We start from the raw sequence: 25,876 nt of genomic DNA, 5'->3' as shown, positions 1-25,876 counted from the left end.
GGACTAAAAGTGTGGTAAAGGAGCATGGGAATTTAGTATTTCCTTGATTCATGTATCAAATTCTGCAGCACCAGATAAACGCTTGGTGTAAGGACTTAAGCTGCAGTATTACAAGCGCTACTAAATAAACCAAGAGGCAAACCTACATTAAACATTAGAGAAACAAAACAAGTGACACAAGGGTTTAATATTTAAGATTTGATACAAGATTAAAATACTAATATTTTTAATGTCCTGGTTTCAAATTAATAAATATAAAAACAATATAAAAATATACACCAGTTGATAAAAGAATGCACTGAGCAAGGTTAGAAAGCTAAATTTCACTTTCAAATGTATGCAGGTATGTCTTTAGGGAGAGGATTTCTGTGTAGCTGCGACTGGTCTTTCGGAAGAAGTCCAAGCTTGTGAGCTGCTCGATGTCCCGCACCCGTGCAGTGTGCATCTTAAGAAGATCTTCAACCCACTTTGATTCATCTTCCACGCTCTGAAATGAAAAAAAGAAAATATTTATAACTTTTCACATCTAAAGTTAACTCCGAAAGTGAAAGTAGCTTTTCCAGACATTAGGACAATTAACAAGGACTATAGTCACCTGGAAAAGCTGATCCTATGTTGTAGGTATTTCAGAACAGGCTTACAACTTTAGAAAATTCATTGGTCACCATATAAAAAAAATTTGTCACTGAAAGAGCTCCATATCAATCAGCTGTTCCATGTCACCAAAACCCAAACACTAGCACGTGCCCCATTTTTTAACATTATTCTCATCTGATTTGCAACTCAAATGGGGACCAGGCCAACTGTGTTCTGGGCTGCATTAAAAAAGGGGTGGCCAGCAGGGAGAGGGAGGTGATTGTTCCCCTCTACTCAGCTCTTGTGAGGCCCCATCTGCAGTACTGCATCCAGACCTGGGGGCCCCAGTGCAGGAAGGATGTGGAGTTCTTGGAGCGGGTCCAGAGGAGGGCACTGAGATGATTCTCTCCTATGAGGAAAGGTTGAGGGAACGGGGATTGTTTAGCTTGGAGAAGAGAAGGCTCCGGGGAAACCTCATTGTGGCCTTCCAGTACTTGAAGGGAGCACATTAACAGGAGGGGGAACGGCTGTTTACATGAGTTGATAGTGACAGGACAAGGGGGAATGGTTTTCAACAGAGACAAGAGAGGTTTAGGTTGGATATTAGGAGGAAGTTTTTCACACAGAGGGTGGTGACACACTGGAACAGGTTGCCCAAGGAGGCTGTGGATGCCCCATCCCTGGAGGCATTCAAGGCCAGGCTGGATGTGGCTCTGGGCAGCCTGGTCTGGTGGTTGGTGATCCTGCACACAGCAGGGGGTTGAAACTAGATGATCACTGAGGTCCTTTTCAACCCAGGCCATTCTATGATTCTATGACTCAACTAACACAGTATTATTTTAATCTTTCCACCTTATTTTTTGTTGACTTCTTTGATTCCTTACACAACTGGGACTACACCTTTTATTGGTAGCTGGAAAATACTGCTATTAAAACATACATATTATTCACAGATAGGAAAAAAAAAAATACAAAAAACAGCCCCAAAAGCCAAACAAACAAACAAACAAAAAACCTTTCACTAGATGTTTGCCAATATGAAAAACAATCAGGAAGATGTTGCTGCCAGAGTGATGGGGTTGGACTGCGTGGGTGTAATCTCCCTTAGGGAACTGCTCCAAGAGGCACAGGCAGTCACCACATCAGCTCCCTGCTGCTCACCTTGTACCAGATCCAGCATATGTTGGAGCCATACACAACCTAATTTATCTCACTACAGAAATCAGAAAAACCTGCCTTGCAAAACCCTGCAGTTACAGGCTTTGAGTGTGTTGAATCAGCCCAGTGTCATGTTCCAAGCACCCCTGGGGACATGGTGAGGAACAGACCTGGAAAAAGAACGGGGCAAATAGGACTTTTTCCCCTCTGTCCATGCAGGCTGGTACATCTGGGGACGTGCATCAGGAACAGAGGGGTTGAGCCTCAGGTTGAGGCTCATGTATGTAACCTAGAAATCTAGCTGATAAAATTTGTCTTTCTGGGCTTGCTCCAAGTGAGCCTCTGACGGCCTCAGAGGATGTGTCCCTCCAAAACACACCCTCACATGAAGCTACAGTCATGCCAGAGCCTAACAGAAACAGAAGATGTCCCACAGACCAGTTTATGGGTCACTCTGTAAAGCCCAGGAGGGTGAGCTTGATGGTTTGCACAGAGAGAACACAAAGTACTAGTTTAGTCACAACCAGCTGCTCTAAAGCAAATGTCCATTTGTCAACAAATGACATTTGCTCATTTATTTTAAACTTTTCAGCTCCAAACCCACTTTCCTCTCCACACTGGAAGCATGGCCCAAAACCATGACTGGAGCATGAAATAAAGATCCTTACTAAGATGGAAAAGAAAGGAGTATGCCCTGCTCTTTCTCCTCCATCTGCGGTGCCATGCTGCAGGAGCACCACATGGCAGCCTGCAGCCATGGGCATAGAAGAGTCCTAGTCAGCCAGTCGCATTGCTTGTCTGCAGACAGGCCTCAAGGAGGCTAAATGCAAACACTGTAACATTTCTCTTGTCTTCAAACCTTCTTCTGATCAGCAAATCTGCTCTGGACAGAGCTCACAGGACTGTCGGGTTTGTTTCAAACCACGTCCAGTGACACAGCATTTCCATGAGCCTAGAAGATTGGTCAACTGGTCCACGCTAATTTTTCCATTCCATAACTGGCCCACAAAATCTCACCTCAAGCAGCAAGGATTTTAAGCACAGTGATCAGTTAGTATGGTATATATTGTTGTGGAAATGAAGTGTACATTGAAAATGATGTTTTTCTCCATCTTTGCTTGTTAGTCTCACTTCAGCAGTGCAGTGGGTCTTAGAAGTAAAAAATAACTATCGAGAACTTGGAGGTAAATAGAAAAAAAAACAATAAAATAGGAAACTAACCTAAAATCCAGATATCAGATATTCTATGAAAAAGAACTCCTGTATTACCCATCTCTCAAATATTAGATTGTTGGCTGGAAAGCTCAAGATGACCAGAGTTATATAGGTGGGTGAGGAACTTTCTTGTTAAAAAAGAAATTTAGAGTCACCACAGAAAAAGGAACTGTGTACTAGAGGAAGTTTCTAGTAGTTCCTCCAGCTTTGGTTTTGGAAAGGATTTTTATTTAGTATTTTCATACATGCTTTTTGTGCCAAGGTCATTAGTTTGCTACTAAAAGCAACTGGGAGCTCTTGTCAGTGCAGAGGAAGGCTGGAATACCATACTGCAGGATGCAGATGACGGAGTCCCTGGTATAGTATGAAATTTGGTTACCCGTGTTGACAGTAAGAATTTCTGCTAACCTGGGAGATTTTCAGGTGAAACAGCAGATAGAAGGAAAGGTCGTGGGTGTGCTGGTTTATTATGTGATATTGTGAGCCACCTTTATAATGCAGCTATAGAAGAAGCAAATCCTAGATAGTACCAGAGGAATGATGTGAAATGGAAAGATAATCATTTCCATTTTGAGGTATAAGCTGGAATACTTTATCTCATTCGTGTTCCAGAAAAAAAGTCAGACAGGAATAGATACAGAGGAAGGCTAATAAAATGCTCTTCCTCTCTTATAAGAAGAGCATAAAAGATCCCGGTCACCCATGAACAGAGAAAAGTATATGCTTTGAGAATCATCGTAAACCATCAGCAGGGATAAATCCCAAAGAAGACCACTGAAGGGCTATTTAAGCCATAGAAAAATGTTGACACAAGAATAAATGGGTATAACCTCACCATGAATAAACACAGTTTGGAAATGGAACAAATTCTAATGAGAAGAGTAGTGGTGTTCTCCAACGGCTGTGTGAGGAGAGAGAAAGTATGTGTGACAAGAGCAGAGCTGAGGAAAGCTAATATTTCTTTACATCTGAAAAGAAAGCTGTGGAGAGGCTAGGGGAAAATTCTTACATTATCCCAAGCATTTAATCTGTGAACTATGTAAGGTTTTAGACAGTCACTTCTTTGAATATGTGAGATGAAATATCAAGTGCAAAAGTAAGACAAACTGTATTGGAATAGCAAAATTTTGCTTGTTCTTTCACTCAAGAACTACAGTTCTTGATATATTTTCAACTGTTTCTTTATTATGTCAAGCATAGTGCAACAGCTGCTAATGAGCTTCTGTAGCAGAACTGAAGGTACTCTAAATACATATACCATAAGTAGCATGACCAACAGAGAAAAGAAGCTTGGGTTGGAATGTAAGAAATCGAAGAGTAAAAATTATTACAAGCCATTCTTAAAAAAGATTTCAGGATTTTAAAAGCACAATGACACACAATAGAAGGAAGAAAAAAATCACAAACAGGCAGAAATACAAGGACAGATAAATGCCAGATAGTAACTTGCAGATCCCCAACTGGACCTTCATTCAGATGAAGGCAGGCTGGAATAAAATCACAGTGAAATACCTTGAAGACTTTCCAAGTCTTCTGATAGAAGACATCTCTGCCCAAAACAGTTAAGAGTCTAAATGGAGGGAATCCAGACCTGCTCAAGAGAAGAGTACTGCTCCAAAAGCGTGGTTTCAAACAGAGTGACCTGAAAGTAGGCGATGTTTGATGAATGAGAAAGAAACAGTGTTCCAGGTGAATTGTGTACAGAGTTGGAATTACTATTTCTGCTTGTAGCTGGAATAGGAGTCTTAACTTTTTGTGCCAATACAAAATTCATAACATTAATGCGTTCATTCAGGAAACAGACTCCTGGCAGCCTATAGTGAAGCGTCTGTGTGCAGGAATCCGCACAGCTGTGTAATGGGAGAACAAGTTCAGGCGGAAGGACAAGTCTAAATACAGCTGCCTGGGAGGACTGCTGTCCTTGCAGAGTGCTGGAGCTCATGGGGACCCTAATGGCTCTCCTGCCACACCATCAGCTATAGGGCATTTGTGCTGCTTTCTGCAGTTCTGAGCAAACTGAAGCCTTTGTACTTCACCAAGATTCCTATACTACAGCATTTTTCATCCAAAAGGAAGATAGAAAAGGAATGAGGAGGGTGGCTCATCATCTTTGATCTCTGGTAAAGAGAATCTTAATGTTTCCCTTGAATTGAGACATGATCTGGAACCAGCAAGAGCTACTGGCAGCTCTGCCTTCAGCAGGTTTTAGCATACAGTTTAACGCTGTGTGGGTTGGATGTAATCGTGCCGTCTGATGCATCCAGACTGCAAGAGCAGACAGATTATATTGTACCTGCATATGGAAACAGACCTCCATAAAAACATTAGGCTGGCTGCCAGCACAATACATCTACTCACACAGTCTTTTTCAGCCTGAGGTTACTCTGACAGTGTCTGCCAAAGCATAGAAGCCCACACACTGTTTACAGCCAACCTAATGTATTTTAGTTCTTCCAGACAATTTTAGGTGCAGTAATAGTTCCACATTTTCTCTGTTACCCCCATTTTTCATAGAAGAGTACTCCTGTTTAATGAGTTGAACGTGACTGAGTCAATACCATGTACTTTCATTTAAGATCATCTAACAGCTAACTAGTGTCTTCCCTGGGAATATCCCAGGGAACATTTACCATCAGGCAGCAGAACTTACATTGCAGCTCTCATCGTTGTCAGGCCGGTGGGGAAGGATGTACGAGAGAACAGAGAGTGGTCCATCACACTTGTCGGCTGGCTGAGTGAAATCTAAACAGCTGGTTATGATGGCATAGTAATGAGTAGGAACAGGGATGGCACTGCCTTCCACAAACCTGGGGAAGTAAAGCAAACGTTTACCCACAAAGCACTAATCCATTTGGAAGAAGAATTACACAGGCAATGTGGTCTTTCCTTCCTTACGTGTGAGGATGCATGTACTTGTTAAGATGTGTTTGATTCACAAGCTTGATTTGAAAATGAGCGTTTCAGTTAGATCATGTTTTGACACTGTGCCACAGAAACACCACATGCCAATGCTGAAAGGTTTCTTCAGTTCAGGGAAACAGAGAGCAAGTTTTACAGAATTAACAAAAGCTTAGAGTGTCTAACTCAGTAGCAGTATGGTGCTCTGGTACCCAGTTGCAACTCTAAGCTTCCAGACAGCTTTAGAGAAAACATTATTTGGAATATAAATCAGCTTCGTCTGAAGGACTCAAGGTGAACAGTTACGTGGCGAGTTGCCATTCCCTTAATTTTTGTCCTGACTTATTCAGTCTCAATGAACCATTTTGGACAGAGCCACGCAATTCAACTCCTTCTCAAAATCAAATGAAATGCAAACAATAAATTGTTTGAGATAAAGTTATCACTAAAAGAAACAGCAGCAAACCAATTTAAATACAAATTCTTACTGTTTGATCTTTTCAGGTGTGTCATGTAAACCATCGTAGTCATAGTCAAAGATTGGTCCACTTATAACATTGACTCCATTTCGTTCAGTGGCATATCTCTTCACTAAAACCCTTTGGAAATAGTTCCATACCTCTATATGGGAGGAAAAAAAAAAGAAAAAAAAAAAAACAACAACTAAAATTTGGATAAGCATATTAACATGTCAAGATTGTAAATAATTATTTTTTGCATGAAGATAAAAATCCAGTGGGCATCATTCAGACAATAGGAGAGGAAATCAAAGACTAAGCTTTGCAGGTTTACTGCAACTTCATTCTGTTTTGGTCAATAAAGCCTGTTCAGAATTCTTTGTTCTCTCTTGAATTTTTTTTCCCCAACTAGCAATAAAGGAAATGCATGGTCCCATCCTAAGCCTGGCATTGCCCTAGACATTGCACAGAGAGTTTGCTGTTCCTTCACTGCCAGAAGAAGCAGCTATTCTCACACTTTTGATGTCCCTGTAAACATTTCCTTTGCCCTCCTTATCTAATTACTGGGTATGTTGGTTTTTCCTTTTTTTTTTTCTTTTTTAATTCACAAAATGAAATAGTACCATGATTAAAAGCAAAGCTCAAATATTTTAAAAGTCGGGGAAATACAAAGGTCATATTATTTCTCACAAATATTCATTGAATATAAAAAGTCCAACCTCTAAATCAGGTGCCATCTAGGATGGCCAAATTGTAACAAAGCATCTCATTAAGGCAGAGGTTTGCCTAGTAGAGAACTTTAACCATGAGTTTTGTGAAAAGCATAACACTTTCTCCCACTACAACCTTCTGAATCTTAACAAGTTGTTTACAGAGACTCACTGAGAAATACACTGGGATCTCCAGTTGCATAATTGTTTTCCTTCTTTTTTTCCCCTTTTCATTTTAACACTAACAGAAGTGTGTGCAAGCAAAACAGCTCTAACTTGTATAAAGTTAACTTTTGCCTTGCCAGCTCGGACTGCTTAGCTCATGGTTCCCCAGCACTGACAGCAGCACCAGCCTCAAGAACTTCCTTCCCTAGTGTGTTTTGCCAAATAGATGCTCAGGCTGGTGCAGAGGCACCCACAAGCTGGTCTAACAAGAACCTCAGCTGCAGTAACCACTTGGCAGTCCCACTCCTCCAGCTGCTCACTCCTTTGATGCATCAGCCTTAACAACAAAAATAGCCCCAAAAGGAAAGATTTTTGCAGCTGAATCAGTTCCCACATTGGTTTTCCACTTGCAGCCGCACAGACAGCAATGCCAGTGCTGCAGCCTCGGGGCATGATCCTGCAGCTCCCCTAAAGTGGGAACTGCTTAAGCCAGCTCCATGTAATGAGTGGTCTGAGCTCTGCATTGCAACCTGCACGTGTGTACTAGTTCATAATTCCCCAGGAGTACTACAAGTTACAACATTTGTTCTCAGGTGATTCTTCACTCGGTTCTGATGAAGTTGGTGGCACTGGGATATAAAGCACTGCTGGTGGTGTGTTGTTCTCCTGTGATGAGCATCTCAGCTAATTTCCATAGACTAAATTAGCATAAAAAGCAGTTTTATGAAGTGATTTTAGAGTGGGAAATCCCCAATAATTTTGCTCTCTATAATCAGTTAAGTGTGCCTTTCTTCAAATTTCCAGCAAACATCACCATTTGTTCCTACTCAGAGGTTTTGCAGTTAAAAGCACTCTTCTCAGGCTAAAAAGAAAAAGCCTCCCATAGTCTTTGATGTTTATCCAAACCTCCCTGGCCTAAAATCTGAATTGGAAATCTCACAAGAACAGGCTCTTGAGATTCTTTCAAGGCTTCCCAATTCCTGCCAAGCCAAAAAATGCCACCAGAATAGTTTGATGGTTTTTCTACCTCTTGGCAACGCTCGAGAGAAAAGTGATGTTCAGACAAAAGGAACTTAAATACTAGATCCTTGCAGCACTGGAAGTTTCAGTTGGTTTTAAGTCATTCCTCACTTTCCATAAATTGGTTTGTTTTTCCTTTTTCTTGAAAGGTAATAAAAATGTTTGGTCTACCTCTAAGGGTAGGGATAGAAAAATCAAAGGTGCTCCAGATGCCACTTGTCCCTGAACTACAACATGCTAAGTGCACACTCCCAGACTGCTTCTGTTGGGAAGTAAAAACATGTTGTCTGAGTACATTTTGCACAAACTGGGGTCACAAGCAAGAAAATCTGAATGGTTTTGCACAAACTGACTTCGACACTTCAGCAAAATTGCTGAACTCCAGGAACTGACTGTGCCTGTGCTCTTAGCCCAGCAGCAAGGAAAATAAACCCTCCCTAAACCTTACATGTTTCTTGTGGTACAAAAAGCCTATGCCTTGAACTGAGATTCCCACGTATATTATCTGCTGCTTAGAGGTAATTGGATTTATGTTCTAAATTTCTCCCATCCATTCATTCCACAGTTCAGCAGACATTTAAAAAAAATGTTACAAGCTTGGGAAAAAGAGACAAAGCCATAGAAACAACACTTACTTTTGAAAGCAGGATACATTGGAATGATATTTGTTATTAGAAAAGCATCATACTTTGCTTCTGCAGAGGAACTTAGTTCTGAAAAAAGAAAAATACTGATGAGATGAAATGTCAGAATTCAAAGAACATAAAAATGTTTTCAAAAGTGGTTTTAGTGAGTAACCAAATGGAATACTGTCATCAAAACAGAAGTCAGCTGCTCTGTGTGCTTTCACAAAACAGTCACACAATTTATAGGCAGAGGGCTGTGGGATTATCTTCCAGTTCTGAGCAAGCCTTCAGCATGAGTAATTCTACATCAGAAATCCATTCTAAACTCTTTCAGCCACTGTATAAGGAAGGCAGAGCAATGAAGTTCACGTCTGTGACACAGCGAAGTTGTTTCCCATGAACATTTACTAAATATACAAGTTTTTTTTCGAAGACTTGACAAATATATCTGCACCAGAACACTTATTTACAGAGATTTTCTACTAGCACTGTTTCTGGAGATGGTAGAATTCTATTTTGTTTTTATACTGTGCAACAATCTAATATGGACTTACACATTATATATATTTATTCTTCTGTTGTTTGAAGTCAAAATTATGAATCAAATAGATTTCCAGCTTATATGTGCCAATATATGTCCATTGATATTAAAAGGCCAGCTTTTGAAGACTGTCTTATAGCTTGTGCTTCTAGTCTGTGCAACTCTGCTTTCACCTTTGTTTTTATTAACTCAAGAGGTACACTTTATCTTTTTCACGCATGAAGCTAAGTTCCAGTTTGGAGTACCTCTCCAGTCTTGTGAAAGTGAAAGGTCACAGTCATGATGGCAACTTCTGGCATTCAGCCCTTGGTCCTGAGCACACTCAGCAAGAATAATGTATCCATCCCATCTGGCATCATATGTGACGCTGGTGCTGAACCAGGTCCTCTGTGTGAAGGAAGGAATCACCCCAGGAAGTTGAGAAATTGGAGGATTCCTACCTATATTTTTTCTCAACAATCTCAAAAAAAAAACAAACCCTTGAGTCCCTTTCCATTTCCATCTGGCTTTTTTTTCATACCTAAGTTTTTCTGTAGTTAAACAGAAATTTATAAAACCACTATTTGTTATTTTAAAAATGAAATGAAGTGTCGTGCATATAAATGACATTCAAGTCCTTGAATTCTGTAGACTTGCTACTGAACTTACGAGGAGGGAAGAGGAAGCCGTAGGAGAGCTGCTTGTCACCTCTGTAGGCTGAGCAGCTCTGGCTGTTTCCTGGAGATATGCGGAGATCGGGCCTGACGCAGCTGGCCAGGTGCTCTGGCACACCGGATACCTCTGCCTGCATTGAGCAGTGAAAGAAATGTAGTTCCAGCACTTATAGCTAAAAGAAAATGGCATCTGGTAGTCTACAGATTGTAAGTCTACATTGTGTACAGTGATCCGTACCACAGCTCTACAACCAAGTCTGCCCCTCCTTCAGGCAGCTGAAATTCAAATGAAATAGTTGATTGAAAGAAATGGGGAAGACAAATGCCCACTGAGAAAAGCTGAGAGTTAAAATGAAAACAGGAAAAGAAATATTCAAACAATCTGCCTTAAAAATTCGTTTCTCCTACGGTATTATTTTCAGTGGCATTTGGGAGATAATTTCTGATCGGAAAATCTGTTTGGGAAAGGGGACTTCTACAAATTCAAAAACACACATAGCAAATAGACTTTCCAGGATTTTTTAAAAGCAATTTCCAAGAGAAAAGTCATCACCAACCTGTTTGGAAATAGTGTAGGATGTCCAGAGAGGCATCAGGAATGTTTCACTGTAGCCACTTTCAAAGTCATGGTGGTGCAAGATATTGTACTTTGTGCGGTACAGCACCGCGGGGCGCCCGTACAGAAGATGCTTCTCTACAGATCAGATGAAATTACACTTAAATTTATCACTCAAAACCTTGAAGTTGAAAAAAAAAAACTGCTAAGGATATCCTGTAACATAGGGAATAGCTGTTCTTCAATAGTTTTGATTGGGATCCCACTTCCAGGCTCAAAATTCACTTCGAGCTTGTAAGTTTTCTCTCCAGTTGAGAAACTGTTGGGGTCATAATATGTTTCTCCAGGCACAGGAGACAAGGATCTCTGTGTCTACATTTGAAGCATGTGAGGTGAAAATCATTTTGTTGCCTTAAATCTGCTCTCATCCTATCACTCACTGTCTCAGTTTTCCTGTTTTTCTCCTCTTCCTCTGTTTTCTGTACAACACTAAGATCTTCACAAAAGGAAGGCAAAGGAGTCTACTCAATAAAAGAGTTTTGTTGGTTTTTTTTTTTCACTTGGCTGATACAGATGATATTCTGAAGACCTACATGCTATTTTCTGTCAGCAATATCAAATTAAAACAAAAAACCCTTTTCCTAACTTTGGCTACCAAAAACACTTCCAAATCCATACAATTTGCTTTTCTTCTGCTGTTCTGATGTGTTATGGTTAAGTGTCACTAGATACCTCTGATAATTATATAGACATATATATAATTGTATTATATAATCAAAATAGAGCACTGCTTCATGCTCTTTCTCTTTTCCTCCTTTCTCTGCTTCTACAGCAGAGATTAAACCTCCTAACAGTGATGAAAAAGAACTAAAACTTGTCTCACTTTGAGGGATTCTTCAGTTCTGATCACAGCAAAAGGTAGTGTGCACTTTGCCATGTGAGCAGCAGTTAGTCTTGCCCACATAAAATCATATATGTCTGTGTGTTCTTTTGACAGTTATTTGAAAAGTTGATTTACTACACATTAACTAAAATTAAACAGGAACTTGTTTGGTATCAGTGATGCAAACTAGCTTGCAAAAGAAAACAGAAATAGCTTTTATTAACTGATGCAGCAAGCTCTTACCTTCTGTTCCCTTGACATGAAAGCGCTTGTTGAGTTCATCCAACTTGTTCTTCTCAAGAATAGAAAAAAGAACAAGATTAGGATCACTGGAGCATCTTGTTGTACTAGGCATCTAGCAAAACAAAACTAACACTATAAAACCAAGACAACTGTTTTGTTTCCTGTTTCCAAGAAGCAATAATTGTTCCAGATGCAAAGAACATTTCACAGGAAGGATCTGGGAAATTCCTGCAGATCAAACACTCTCAAAATAGCTATAATGGCTATAAACTTTATTAGACAGTTGTGGCTAACAGTGGGAGTATCAACAGATACTAACACTTACCTTATCATCACATGTACATCCTATATCAAAATCTGATGCAGAAGGTAGAGCTACAGGATAAAGTGGCTTAGCAACTTCATCTGGCACAGTTGGTTTGTAAACATTGGCTCTTAGCAGGTGATTCAAACTTCCATGGGTCCCATTATTGGGAGCAGGCTTTAATCCAAGCAGATCTGTGGAAACACCCAAGGAAAGTTAATGATGGTTAGACTGGAAACATATGTATTTAGCAGTAAATATACTTAGCAAAGATATTTATTTGCAATACTGTTTACATCTATGCCATGCTAATGAATGCTTTTAATGTAATAAAAATGCTAATCCAAAACATAAAATTGCAAATCCTGCCTGAATAACATGGTAGACTGTATGAAAAGAAGGTTAATTTGCATGAAGACACCAGAAAACCATTTTATTATAACTACTGCAGTTTCCAACACAAACCTACAATCCAACCATCTGGAACACAGTGTTATTAGTGACCTGCTTTGCACATATGGGCTAACTGCCTTTTTGATACTTCATGTTTGAAAAAAAAAAAAAAAAAAGAGTAAATAAGTTAATTATACATTCAGCTAGAAAGTTTTATTCCTGTGTTAAATCATTATTAAATAAAAGACTGTACAGAATATCAGAATGTATCATCAGTAAAAGTTTAGGAAATATAATAATATTAGGAAATGCCATAGAAAGCTAATTGATGCCCCTGAACTGCTCCCCAAAACATGGAGGTACAGAAGCCTCCTTCCTAGACTAATGAGGTCTGTATGTGCAAATATGCACTGTAGTGGTGCATATTTGTTTTGTGCCAATCTGCATGCAGCAGAACAATGTTAATACATTTTATTGGCAAGCTGCTAAAGTAGAGCAAGCCCAGCCCCCTGAGAAATGCCCTCAGTTAGTGTTTGGGAAGGAGACCCTGGGGAAGGGATGCTGGGAGAGAGACAGGGCCTGAGCCCAGAGGTGTCTAATAAACCCTTATGGTTAAAGCAGCATGTTTCTCTTACAACTCCTCAAGCAGGCAGCTTACCACACATAACATTGTAAAGTTCAATGTTTTCAAAGGGAGGTACTTTGGTCTTGTATTTGAATGTAGGTCCATAACCTATGAAGACAGTCTTAACAAAAAAAAAAAAAAAAAAAAAAAAAAAAAGAGTGAGAAGAATACAGAAGAACAACTTTAAATCATAGGGTTTATTACAGTGAATATTTACATTTTAGAGATCTCAAATATCTTCTGGCTTAACAACACTTCTGTAAAGATTACTGCATTGCTCGTACCTGCATGCTGTTTATCTTGTTGTCATAGCCATGGTCTCCATGGAAGAAACACTTTCCTGTTGGTTTCTTGTAAACATCCACAGCTTTCCTAAATTGAAAAAGTATTAGCTATTTTCTCAGCTTGTGACTGAATACTATTTTACAAAACATGTGGAAAAATAAGTATTGTACCCTAAGAAGTATAATTATCAGCTTGCTCCTGAACACTTTTTTGCATTTGATTTCACCAGGGCCATGTATAAGCAAGCCATGCAGTGGACCGGACTATCCTACAAATTCATTTATTCGTGTGTATTAAAATTATGCCCTGCAAAAATTTGATTCAAGCCTTGTAAATTACTAGAGTTTTCAGTACAGCAACCGGGTCAAAAACAACCATTTTTCTGGTTGTGAGTATACAATTAATTACACTAACAAATGGATCACTAGTGAATCAGATTTCAGAACATATAAATAATAAATAAAGGAAATATGTTGATGCAATTAATAAAAAAATAATAAACTTGACCCTCCAGCCTAATCCCATCAATTCCAGTAAAAATCTTAAAATTAAAAATTTTGATAGGCCTAAAATTCTGTCTACTTCTTTGAGATGTACGTGAGCCCTAGCCACAGAAACTATACAAGGCAAATGGCCAACTGGCTAGTGAAATTATGCAAGAAAGCATTTGGAGCTTCTCATTCACTGCTTCAGCAGAATGATCCTTGCATAATTCACAGCATGGTATGCACAGATGTCAAAAGGCATTTACAACACACCTTGTGTTTGCCTGGCAGCTATACAGGTAAAGAAAATTGCCATGATTTAAAGCTCATAACAGAGTGGCATATGCTAAAATCTCTGTCATCTTCCAGGAACCACTGAGTCAGCTCTATGCGTTAAGACCCAGTCGTTCTCTGCTGTAATACAAAATGTGGCAAAAGATCAAAGCAAGAAAAGCAACATACATTAAATCAGAAACTCATAAGCCAAGGCAAATCCTCTTCTGCTCACACAGAATCACAGAATTGTGGGGGTTGGAAGGGACCTCCAGAGATCATCTAGTCCAACCCCCCTGCCAAAGCAGGTTCCCTACACCAGGTCGCACAGGTAGGCATCCAGGCAGGTCTTGAACATCTCCAGAGAAGGAGACTCCACCACCTCTCTGGGCAGCCTGTTCCAGTGCTCCGTCCGTCACCTCACTGTAAAGAAGTTCTTGTGCACATTTGTGCAGAACTTCCTATGCTGCAGTTTCCGGCTGTTTCCCCTTGTCCTGTCTCCACTCATCACTGAAAAGAGCCCAGCCTCGCCATTCTGCCCCCCACACCTTAGATATTTATAGACCTGGATCAGGTCCCCTCTCAGTCTTCTTTTCTCAAGGCTGAACAGGCCCAGTTCACTCAACCTTTCCTCATAGGAGAGATGCTCCAGGCCCTTCACCATCTTTGTGGCCCTCCACTGGACTCTTTCCAAGAGATCCCTGTCTTTTTTGCTCACTCTGTGGTTTTTCTCCATCATTTTGAACCAAGAGCATTAAAAATTGTCCATGCTTTATAACTGAAAATTCAGAGGCAAATGGCAAAGGCCAAGCCAAAACAGGGTTTGCTTTGACAGAAAGCATCCTGTTTAGCTGTGGATTTGTTTTGCAACAAAATACAACGCAGACATTTCAGTGATGAGCCTGTACTACTCTTTCACATGTTCTCAGCTTTACATTCACTATGTAAATATCTCAATTTTCTTTCCATTTACCCTGTACGTCCACCCAGCCTCTTGTACCCTAACTTCTCCAGTCCTACCATATTCCCCACTACCTAGGTGGAGTAAGTTTGCACCTTACTAAAAAAGTTTATCAGTTCCTATATATAAGCTAATTAGTCAAAAAACACAGTTGTTTGGGAAAGGAAACTAATCTGGGTTTCTCTCTTTCATCCAACAACTATTTTTCCAAACTGGGACCGTGAACCTAATGAATCTCACCAGGAGTTCAAAACTGCTCCTGTTCCCAGATGGTAGGAGGAGGACACTGGAGACAAAATAGTCCCAGGTCTTGTTTTCTCAGAAAGAAAAACACACTGACACTAGGCTAAAAGCAAAGTTTACCTTGCTACATGCCACTTGCGATCGACCAATAAATGGACATCTTCGATTCGTCTATTGTAAGCATAGTGCAAGCGTTTAGGAAGGTGATGTTTCAAGTATGGCTTAAAGTGCTGGTCTGGCTTCCTGCACTGTAAAATAAATGGTTGCAGATGACACTGCTGTCAATTAGCTCAGAGGCACATGAAACCCTGAAGTACAGAAATGAAGCTGTTAAGTGCATTATCGATGATGTCTTGGAAGCAATGTAGTTCTAGATACGTGGTTCAGTCATTTCTTTGCAACGTTTACATACAATCAGGGCACATGGAGCAATCAAAAGATTTTTGGAAAATTTCATCCTCATGGAAGTCTTTTTGAAAGCATCATGTAAAATGTCATGCTTACTTAAGAATAAAATTCTTCAACTGTGAGCTAACCAAATCCAAGATTAAATTTCAGAGGAAAGATAAATGCTGAAAATACATCTCGTCTGCAGATATATTTAAAGCACTTTGGTTAGCAAATCTCCTTTTTTTTTTTTTTTAATTAGTTTTTATTTAAAATACTTTTTTTCCATTAAGTTGGGTTATGGTTGAAGGCTATCAAATGAGCTTTTTCAGCATCTTCAAATTGCTAGTAAAATATTTATCCTAAAAGATTATTTGCCATTTCTGAAGGAACAGACAAATAGATAAACAGATAAATAGGAGGGAATGTTGAATAATGTCCAAATTAGGACACAAAGTGAGCAGTGCTAAATACTTACTGTAAGGTTGGCAACAATCACTTTAGGGTCATCTGTTAAGCAAACAAAAAAGAAAGAGAAAGAGAAAAGTATTAATAAAATAAGACATTTGCAGAAGATGTCACAAGGTCAGAATTTATACTTACAGAAGGATTCTTCCTAGAGGTTGGCTCATATTTACTAAAAGAATGCATCAGTTGGGATATGCTGAATATGAACTAAATTTAACCTCTTATCCTTTACTTAATGATATTTTAGTTGCTCAGGTAGTGTTGCTCACTGTTTTATGATTTGAAATACTCTTAGCTGAACAATTACTCTATTTTCTGGAAATATAATTTTAAGTCTTATGTTTGCTTTAAATACAAAATCATCCCTTCTGAAAGATTTTGAGAGCACATTTGAACGCACTAACATGCTGCCTTAAAAACAGTAAGATAAATACGTTGTGTTTTTTGTCTCTTAGTACTTCACTCATTTCTTCAGTCTTGAGAAGAAAAAAAATAAAAAGTAACGACAAATTCTTAGTAGGGGAAAATCTTTTGCTTAACTCTTATTGTTTCACTGCTGAAAGCATGATGTTGCTGAGCATCAAATGAGCTCCACCGAATCCCAAAACAAACTACAGGCTTATCCATAGCAAAGGAGTGTCTGCAGGTCTTGATGCAGTATCATGGAATAGGACAGCAGAAAAGGAATTCAAAAAATGGGTGATTTGGCAGTTATTGGAGGTAAACTCCAGTTCTAAAGTCAAGAAGTATTCTTCTTTGTTCTATATTCAAACAGATGATTTATGTGTGATTGCAGATATCCAACAAGGAAGCTGTGGACAGAGGCCAAAAGAGGAAAACTGCATTGCAGGAAACCCTGAAGTATGACTCAGAGATCAGTCTAGTTGATCTTTTTGAAAGATATTGCTGTTCATGCTCCAAAGAAAACTAACTTTGCTCAGCAATTTGGGAACTCAAAGATTGAAAGATCATAAAAAAAAATATTCTCAGAGGAACTAAAATATAAATTTTTAGTAGACTGAAGTGTAGAAATTCAGTCTCATGCTATCCTAGTACACTGCAAAACGTACAGACTATTTCCAACAAATTTTTGCACATCCATTCTGTATTCCTGTATTCTGAGCACAAATACCCAGATAAATTAAGTCTCAAATGAAATAAATCAGTATCTAAAAGTTTAACCACATTATTATTATTTCTGCTATCATTCTAGCAATCTTTCATCTTCAGAGTCCAATGTTTTGTAAAATCTGTCCTCAGCCTGCATATATGTGCATTGCTAAGATGAACCGATAGAATGTCCCACTTATCTGATCTTCCCATCTTCCAAAAGTCATCATCCTTGTAGCACAGTTTGTGTCACCATAGATACTTATGGTTAATTTATAAGTTTCACTGTTTGATTGTTAGCTTAAAATGCTGGCAAAGCAAGGTTTGTCCCAGTACTCAGAACCAGAGCAGTCATGGTGCTGGCTCAAGGCCCATTGTGGCACTGCTTCCCTGGAGGGAAATCAGGGCAACAGATGTACAGTTGGGACAGCATTGTCTTAAATCACAGACTTAAGTTTCACCAGAGGACTCCTGATTGGTTCTTGAGCATGTTGTAGACCAGATAACCTTGAACACCAAGTCAGAGTGAGTTTCTCACAAGGTTTAATTGTTACTACAATGCCTGAATGTGTGCTCTACAGTTCCCCAGTCTGTTGCTATTTAGCAACCTGCTCTGTTCCTCATTTATGCTAAAAGCATGACGTTGAACTCAAAATTAGTAATTCACTTTCTCTGTTAGCTCAAAAAAGGAATCAGATTTTTTTCCTTATATCCAAACCATGCACTACTGAGCTCCCTCAAGTCCCATTTTCACCGGGAGAGAGAAGAAGGGCATAAATAAAATTACAATCACATGTATGCTGCTGTCTGAAACTGCCTTCAAGATTGTTCTTACCAAAATAGATGATTTTTAACCCAGAATGTTTCAGTTACCCACTTGACACAGCTCTGACACTGTAGGGTCTGTGAACTAGAGACTGGAAATACAGCTGATCTTTAGTGAGCTCCACTTTGAATGTCCCACCAACATTCTGCAGACATACACCCTTTGGAATACTTCATCCCAAGGAAAGGATGGAGTCTAGTTCTCAGAATATAAAAAATACAGTTAACTTACATTTTAGATTATTGTTAGACCTAGGGCGAATTCTCCCTAAAGATCCAGGCAGCAGTATGATATCTTCCACATTGGTCAGATAGTTGCTCAAAAATTCAGTTCTTTCACAAGTAGTGTCTTCCATCCCTGCAGAAAGAAAATACAAGTTTAAACCAGTTTGAGAATAAACACATTTTCCAAAACAGCACAGGAACAATAAAAAACAAAAACAACCAAACAGGTTATGTACTCTTTTCCTTTGGGTGACAAATCTTATTCTTGTTTTTTCCAGTCATCTAGTTGCAACGACAGACACTGATAGAAACCAAATCAAGAGTACTTTTAGTACTTGCCTGCACAAGTCTTAGCACTACCAGTCTTAGCACTGAACACTGGAGCAACAGGCACCACATCCACCATGTGTGCACTGACATGTCTTCAGACTGAGCTCATGGAAAAATCAAAGTCTGTTTTTAGTTTAGTGTACTACTTCGGGGTTGTTGAATTTTTTTAAACAAAGGATTTTAAGAGAAGTCATACACAAAAGGTATTGTCTGTTGGTGGTCTGTTCTAAGTCAGCCACAGATAAACAGTTCTCTCCTGCAGCCACTTGTGGTAGGGAGGAATGTGTTGCCAGTCACAGTCAGTACAGCACAACACTACCTCCCCTGGAAATTCTTCCTGCTCCTTAACCTTCTCTCCCCAAGGCCAGAAAGAAGGCATATTCCATTTTATTGCTCATTTAGCTATTCTTGTGTGACGTTCCTAGACAAAGACTTACACAGACCAGGATTCCTTACAAATGCATGATTAATCTGTGACTTTCAGTAGGAGTGCTAAAATGGTATGATAAAGCAGGTTTCTCTCAAACATGATCATATTTATCACTTAATAAAATTTTCTTTTGACTTTGCGATTTATTCTCATTGCAAAGTTTCTTCTGACTTAAGAAAACAAAACAAAACAAAAAAACCCTACCAATAATATATTTGCTCTCTGGTGACTCTTCATCTGATCTGAAAATAACTTTTGACTGTTTTTCTATCTTCTTCCACTACTTTGATGACATTTTCTATTGAAGTTGGACACAGCTCCTTACAGATACTAGTCTTTCTCCTAGTAGAAAAACTTGTCTCATTAATTGCCAAGAAATGTCTTGCTCCACTCCTCTCCTCACATGCTATTAAAATGTTTTCTACTACAAAAACTTATAAAAAGATTATTTTAGGCACATTACGGTGTTCCAATACATGCAAGGAGAGCTGTGCTTGGATGTCATATTGAAAATGCCAAGTTTTGAGAAACTCTAAATGGAGAATACCCAGATCTCTGATGTGAAAGAGAAGTGTCCTCCAATGACGATTAACGGGAAAATAGAGTTACCAGTTTACACTGACTGGCAGTGGTTTAGTATTTAAACTACTGGGGGAAAAAAAACAGCACAAAAGTAACTTGAACTGAACTTTCATTTAAGCTACCTATTATATGTACAGCTACATTGTGCAAGGTTGCATATATTGATGAAGAATTTGTTTATTTTACCATGATCACCAACAAATATGACATTGACACATCGATGTAGTTTCAACTGTTTCAGTCCATCCATTAGTTGTCCTACTGTCTTGTCAATCTCTCTCAGGGGATTTACCATCATCTGTACAAATACGTAGAAAGGAGAGAAAAAAGTTAACTGTAATTGTAATGTTCCTCCTTCTACTACAAGCGAAGGTCCTTTGGCAGAACTCTGATGTGATAACATCCAGGTCAAGAGGCAAAACCTTGGCTGAGCTGTTACACCTACAATTACTGTACTATTTCCATTTTCATCATAGAATGGCTTGGGTTGGAAGGGACCTCAGAGATCATCAAGATCCAACCCCTTTTTCACAGGCAGTATTGCCAACCACTACTAGATCAAGCACTAAACATCTACTGCAACACGAGAAAGCCTTGTTGAGATGCTGTCACAGGACAGCAGAAGATCTTTATGGATGATCCTGGGCCTCCCAATGGCATACATGCCTTTGTAAAGCGATGTAAAAATATTAGAAAAATGCATGTGAATTTCAGTTTGTTTCTTATAAATAGCTCCTTGTAAGTGGCTATTTTATGTGAATGGTTTAGTCAAAACATGAAATGAAGCTCTGGATTTAAGATGGATCATTCAAATTAGTTAGTGAATTTCACTTCAAATTACATTTGATACTAGGATGACAACATGCAAGTCACTTGAGTAGCACGTAGGGCTTGGAGGGAGCATTCTTCATCTTCAAAGCCAACAGTTTCCAAAATCTCAAGTGATAGTTTTGCCAAAAGTGTCAGCATGTCCCAGAAGACAGATATGGTATTGTGATTTCTTAATTCAATCTTCTTTAAGAAAGAAAACAGAAAACACCAAAAAATTCTAACAGCATTGTGATTTTAACTATAGGAAAATGAAACAATTTTACTGGGTAGAACGGAGAAGGAAAATGTTTTAAAGTAAGATTTTAAGCAGAAGATTTGGATTTTGCTCCGGTTTTGGTAAGAAAGCGTATCTTGTCACTGTACGCAGACAGTTTGATTTGGCTGGTACAAATACACAAAACAAAATATTCTTCCAATGAAAAACAGAAAGCTGACAAATTTTGGATGAGAAAAAGCAAAATTTTGGCAGAATTTTCTGAGCAGAAACATCACTTTAGTATGACCCAGAAAGCAGTAATTCAGAATTTCTCCCTCTGCCTGAATTATGGGATGGATGTTAAACGAGTCTGATAGTGTGCAGAAGATGAGATGGGAAATGTCATCTCCCAGTTGGCACTGTAAGTTGATGAAGAAGTGACCTGTGGGAGAGGAAAACAGGAGGATAGAGGAGGAATAGTTTTGATAAACTATGTAAGATGTCCAAGTAACAGGTGATATTTTGAAATATTTGAAATCAGGAAAGACTAAGTAGTTGGTTTTGTTAAAACCATGGGACAGTTCAAATTAAAATGGAAAAAAATAAAAGGAAAAAACAACAACAAAAAAATGCCTCTTGCAGCGGCGCTTTCTCACTATCAACTCTTCAATGACTGAGAGCACGCTTTTTATGAAATTCTATTTGCACAACATCTATCATATAAGGAAATACAATTTTTGAATCCAAATGCTGAATCCAAAGCTAATTTAGGGAAACTGGAAAGCCAGGTGGATCTCAGCAGGCTTCCAGACATTTCAAGAATTCATGCTTAATGGTAATATTGTTTAACCACCTTCGTTCCCAGTTTCATCTACAAGTCTGCAGTGACATTTCTGAAAATGTATAAACATCAATATAAATGAAAATGTCTATTTTTAAAAGAAACAAGACACACATGAAAAAAAAAAATAAAAGAAATCCACAACTCACCTTTCTGTTTTTACTATTTTGACTGTGTTCAGAGTAACCCAGAAAACAGTCCTTGGTAGTATGACTTCACCTCACTGCATTCTCTCTATTTTTTAAGTTCAGTTAGCTTTTATTAGTTTACTACACTCAGGCTGTTCCTCAACTAGCCTCTGCAACGCAAGGCTGTAGGTGGCATTTTCAGGCTACTTTTTTTTTGTGCTGAAGCAAAGCTCGTGTTTTTCCCCAGGCGCAACTTCCAAGGAATTATTGGTGATCAAGTAAGTCTTGCATATATCTTTCTTCACCCAGTATGTTGATATCAGGGCTTTGCAAAGATGTATGAAAGCATATAATCTTTCAAGATATACAGATATCCAAGTACTAAAGAGTTGGTATTATTGCGAAAACACTGAGTATGAGATCTGAATCATACAGATTACAATTGGATTCTCTCCTGAGTTTTCCTTTAGAACAAGCCTTGTTAGGAGGAAGAAGAAATGTCACTGTTCATTTTAAATGGTAGAATCCGATCTGTACTGTATTCCACCCTTACCAATCAGCACCAGAAGATGAATTTGCAGATAGGATGAGAAACATCGTGTAACAACCTTTGTTTTGTTTTGTTTCTCAAAATAATAGTGATAAACACACAGTAAGGATAAGAAGAAGGATAAGAAGCTTGTATGACCTTTTCAATCACAGAAAGAGAAACAAGGAAAAAGGAGAGCTACATGTGCTCACATCAGTAGGAATACTGCAGGTTTGTGCCAGACGGCTAAAACTTGGGAAGGTAAATTAATGAGTAATAGCAGTATCATCGCAGCAGTTATAAGTTCTCCTCTCAAGTAGATCTGTATTAACTGTTCTTGAAGCTTTGTGTGTCCCTGTCTGCTCCTTCACACTTCCCAAATCTGTCTCAAAACAATTATTTTAAGTTCAATCATGGAACAAGTTAAAAAATACATCCACAAAAATGCTATTGAGAAGAAGACTATAGCTTTTTTAGGAAACAAGGGAGCACGCCAAGGTTCTTGTTTGATGCCTAAAGCAGAAATATTTTTGGTTTATATAATATTTTGTTTATGTTTCTGTATTGTTTACTTAAAATTCTGAAATGAAAGAAATACTGAAGTGGCCTCCCACCCCTGACATGTTTACTTACTGCCAGGTGGAGAAAGACAATATAATAGGGAACACGCTTTTTTGTTCTCTTGCATCTTTTCCTAATAAAACAATTCCCATCTGACATTTGCCCAATGAAAACAGACTTTGGCACCATTTCCATTGCAAATACACTGCATTCGGAAACCACGTTATCAAGACTTGTTTGCACTCCAAAGCCCCTAACTAGTTTTTAAGTAATTGTTTCTGAAACAACTTTCACAAGTTCTTTCCCTTTTAGATTTTATAAGTCATGTTTTCAAGACATCTCAAGAACTTGGGCAACTAGACATAGAGTCTCAAATAATCACCAGGCTCCAAAGAGTTGGGGAGTTAATGAGGGCTGGCAGCACTAGTTCTGCCTTCCCATGTATTTATCTGACATTGCCTCCAGCTGATGGTTGGAATCATAAGAGGATTTAAGATGACTTTCCCTAAAGCAAACAGTCTGAAACAAGCGAAACATAGCTCCCAGAAGACTTGGTCTGCTTTGGCTGCTTTCCTTTGTGTCCTTCAGTACACTTACAGAAGCAAGTCTGCAAAATCCCAACCTGAAGCACGGATTGATTCTCAAGTTGAAAAAGGTAAAGCTAGAGAAGTGCCTAAAAAGTGGCACTTCCGTCATAGAATTTGGAATATGCATAAACTTACTTTCTTCCGACGAGCTTCCGCAGCATATTGATCCACTCTACGTACTTTTCTTCTTCTTTGCTTTGGAGCTGCAACTGGTCTTTCCTGTCTCCTCTTAGGAGGAAGCTTTCTCTTAGGTCTCTTAGGCGGAGTAAGAGGGGAGCCATAACTACTCTCCTGTACTGGCGGGGAGAGATGTCTGGACTCAGAAAAAAAGCCTGTCTCCACTCACATCAGAGAGCAAAGCCACCTATGCCAGCTAGTCCTTATGCATAAATGGAGGCCTTTTCAAAAATTCAGGCCTTTGGACAATTTAGCATCTGTCTCTCTTTAAAGAGGAATACACCAAATTGGACTGAAAGCAGAACAGCAGTTACAAGAGCAGACAGGATAAAAGCAAATGAAATTGGTGTTTCAGAAAATAGATGGGGCTTCTGGTTTTGAATGAGTATTGTTTTTCAAAACTGATCAAGTGTCAATTCATTAGTATTATCAAAAGTAAGCTTAATTTCAATTTAGTAAAAATCTCTGCATAAAATGTCATGATTGTCTGGGGCAGAAGGCAGGTGGACGTGCATCTCACTTGGGGGGTGGTTCAGGTATGAGTACTAGCACCTGTCCAGACCAAATGGCTTTCTGCATGATTTTCCATACACATTTTTGTTCAAATAGGTGACAGTAGATATTCTCATCAGTAGCATTCGCATTGTGTGCCAGGCCATAAACCCCACTGAAATCACCAGAGTACCATTAATCCATACTGGGGACTGCAGTTCCACAGAACAAAGCCGTAAAGGTGAGACTCAGTTAGCTTGGAGCTTGCATCCTTCAAATCAGCTAGGTAGGGCATATTTATTAGTGGCAGAGCCTTTGAAAGCAGCACCTGCCTTGTTAGCAGCTTTAAGGGCAACTTGAAAATTTAATTTTCTTAGTACTTTTGGTATGATATCTCATGTGGGTAATTGTTCATAAATGCACGAATATCTGGATATATAAACAGAAGGGGAAAAACCTTGTAAGACATAACTGGAAAAAAATACCATCCCATTAATCAACTCGCTTGTAATTTAGAACTTTACCACTCTCACTGACTTTACGTGAGTCACAGGCTCTCAGCACTGCTCAGGGTTGCATACAAAGCAGTGACAGATGATGCCTACAAGGAGATATTTACTAAGATACGCTGCACACAACGGAGCACGCTGAGTGGGCTTGACAAGAGTTGGTTTATGATGATATTTTACTTCTATGTGTTTAGTCAGCTTCTCACAGTTGTTCAGTAACAGTGCAATGTAAACAGGGAAGGGAAGGAAGGGAATGTTACCATCTGCCATGCTGTTTCATTGCTTCCAAGGCAAGCAGCTGGAAAGGAGATTCTAGTCCAGTCTCATTCGTCTCTCTCCAGAAAGGCATTTTAATAAAGCAGCACCAGAGTTTTCTGTTTTTAAAACGCTTCAAGCTTTGTGCAGTCCTGATGAGAGGAGCAGCAAGGAAAGGAAGGATTCTCATTTTACTCTCTCTGAAGGCGCTCAGACAGAGCTTCAGTATGCCAGAAACGCGAGCGTAGGAGACCTAGGTCTGAACACTGACAATGGCTGTCTCAAGACAGCGTGTTAGAGGAGCAGCAGGAACAGTGTAGCAATGCCAGATTTCGATGTGTTTTAGAGCTCTTTCAGTAGTATACATCTAGAAGTTTTATTTTCAAAAATAAAAGTTAGCTAAGATTAAAAAAAAAAAAAAAAGCCAAGTTCTTATTAACCAGCCACATCTTAGTTTTGCTTGAAAAGAGTCAGAATAGAGTTACGGAGGAGGGAAACAAATCTCCCTCCCTGCTTACAGAAGGGAACTGTAACATCACAAGAGTAACTAGCCAGCCAAAGCTCTGCTTCTTGACCCAGATGGACCAACATACCAGAGTTCAACTGCAGAAGCACAGAATGAAAGAAAAAAAATTGCAGAAGTAAATGAAGAGCAAGCACATATTTGATAACTTGCATAACTGCCCCTGGAAATGCAGCAGAATCCATTAATATGCTTCCTGAGAAGTTCCTTCATGTCCCTCCAAACAAACAAACAAAAACCCTACATAGGCAATCAATTTCATTTGCACTGAAATTCATAATGTTAGAGAACATGCAAAGTTAGCGTAGTGGATGTTGACCATAATATGTATTCCATTTATATCAACAGTGCTGACAGTTCACCCAATAAAGCTTAAATTCTTCTAATTCCCTTTAATCCTAGCTTTTAACTCTGTCCATAGGCTGTTGTGTACGTCCTCTGAAGCTCTAAGTGCTATCAGCTGAAGTCTGGAAGTCTGGAAGTCGAAGATTATTGGCCATGGATGCCATTTGACCTTTAAGATTATACATTTGAAAAACATTCACAATATTATTTGGCATAAGAAGCTCTAGTAAACACCCACTTTTCTAATGGACTTTTGTAGGATCTGGAAGATTCT

The 25,876-nt window shown here is 39.0% G+C and overlaps 1 protein-coding gene across 1 annotated transcript in view; it reads right to left on the bottom strand.

Annotated features, from left to right (window-relative positions):
- Positions 1-316: 316 nt before the first annotated feature.
- ENPP2 (ectonucleotide pyrophosphatase/phosphodiesterase 2) overlaps positions 317-25,876 on the bottom strand; it is a gene marked incomplete at both ends in the record, with an annotated part of 53,847 nt that continues 28,287 nt past the window's right edge. The window contains 15 exons of the mRNA XM_079534015.1: positions 317-487; positions 5,600-5,756; positions 6,336-6,468; positions 8,836-8,913; positions 10,016-10,151; positions 10,578-10,714; positions 11,703-11,754; positions 12,028-12,200; positions 13,058-13,145; positions 13,309-13,396; positions 15,392-15,519; positions 16,137-16,168; positions 18,294-18,419; positions 19,815-19,926; positions 23,437-23,592. Of these exons, the coding sequence (XP_079390141.1) occupies positions 317-487; positions 5,600-5,756; positions 6,336-6,468; positions 8,836-8,913; positions 10,016-10,151; positions 10,578-10,714; positions 11,703-11,754; positions 12,028-12,200; positions 13,058-13,145; positions 13,309-13,396; positions 15,392-15,519; positions 16,137-16,168; positions 18,294-18,419; positions 19,815-19,926; positions 23,437-23,592 (1,767 nt within the window). The remainder of the gene's footprint in view (positions 488-5,599; positions 5,757-6,335; positions 6,469-8,835; positions 8,914-10,015; positions 10,152-10,577; positions 10,715-11,702; positions 11,755-12,027; positions 12,201-13,057; positions 13,146-13,308; positions 13,397-15,391; positions 15,520-16,136; positions 16,169-18,293; positions 18,420-19,814; positions 19,927-23,436; positions 23,593-25,876) is intronic.

Source organism: Tetrao urogallus (assembly GCF_951394365.1).
Source record: "Tetrao urogallus genome assembly, chromosome: 3".
Lineage (NCBI taxonomy): Eukaryota > Metazoa > Chordata > Aves > Galliformes > Phasianidae > Tetrao > Tetrao urogallus.
Note: the sequence above shows the minus strand (reverse complement) of the source record. Positions and strands in the feature narration are given on the sequence as shown.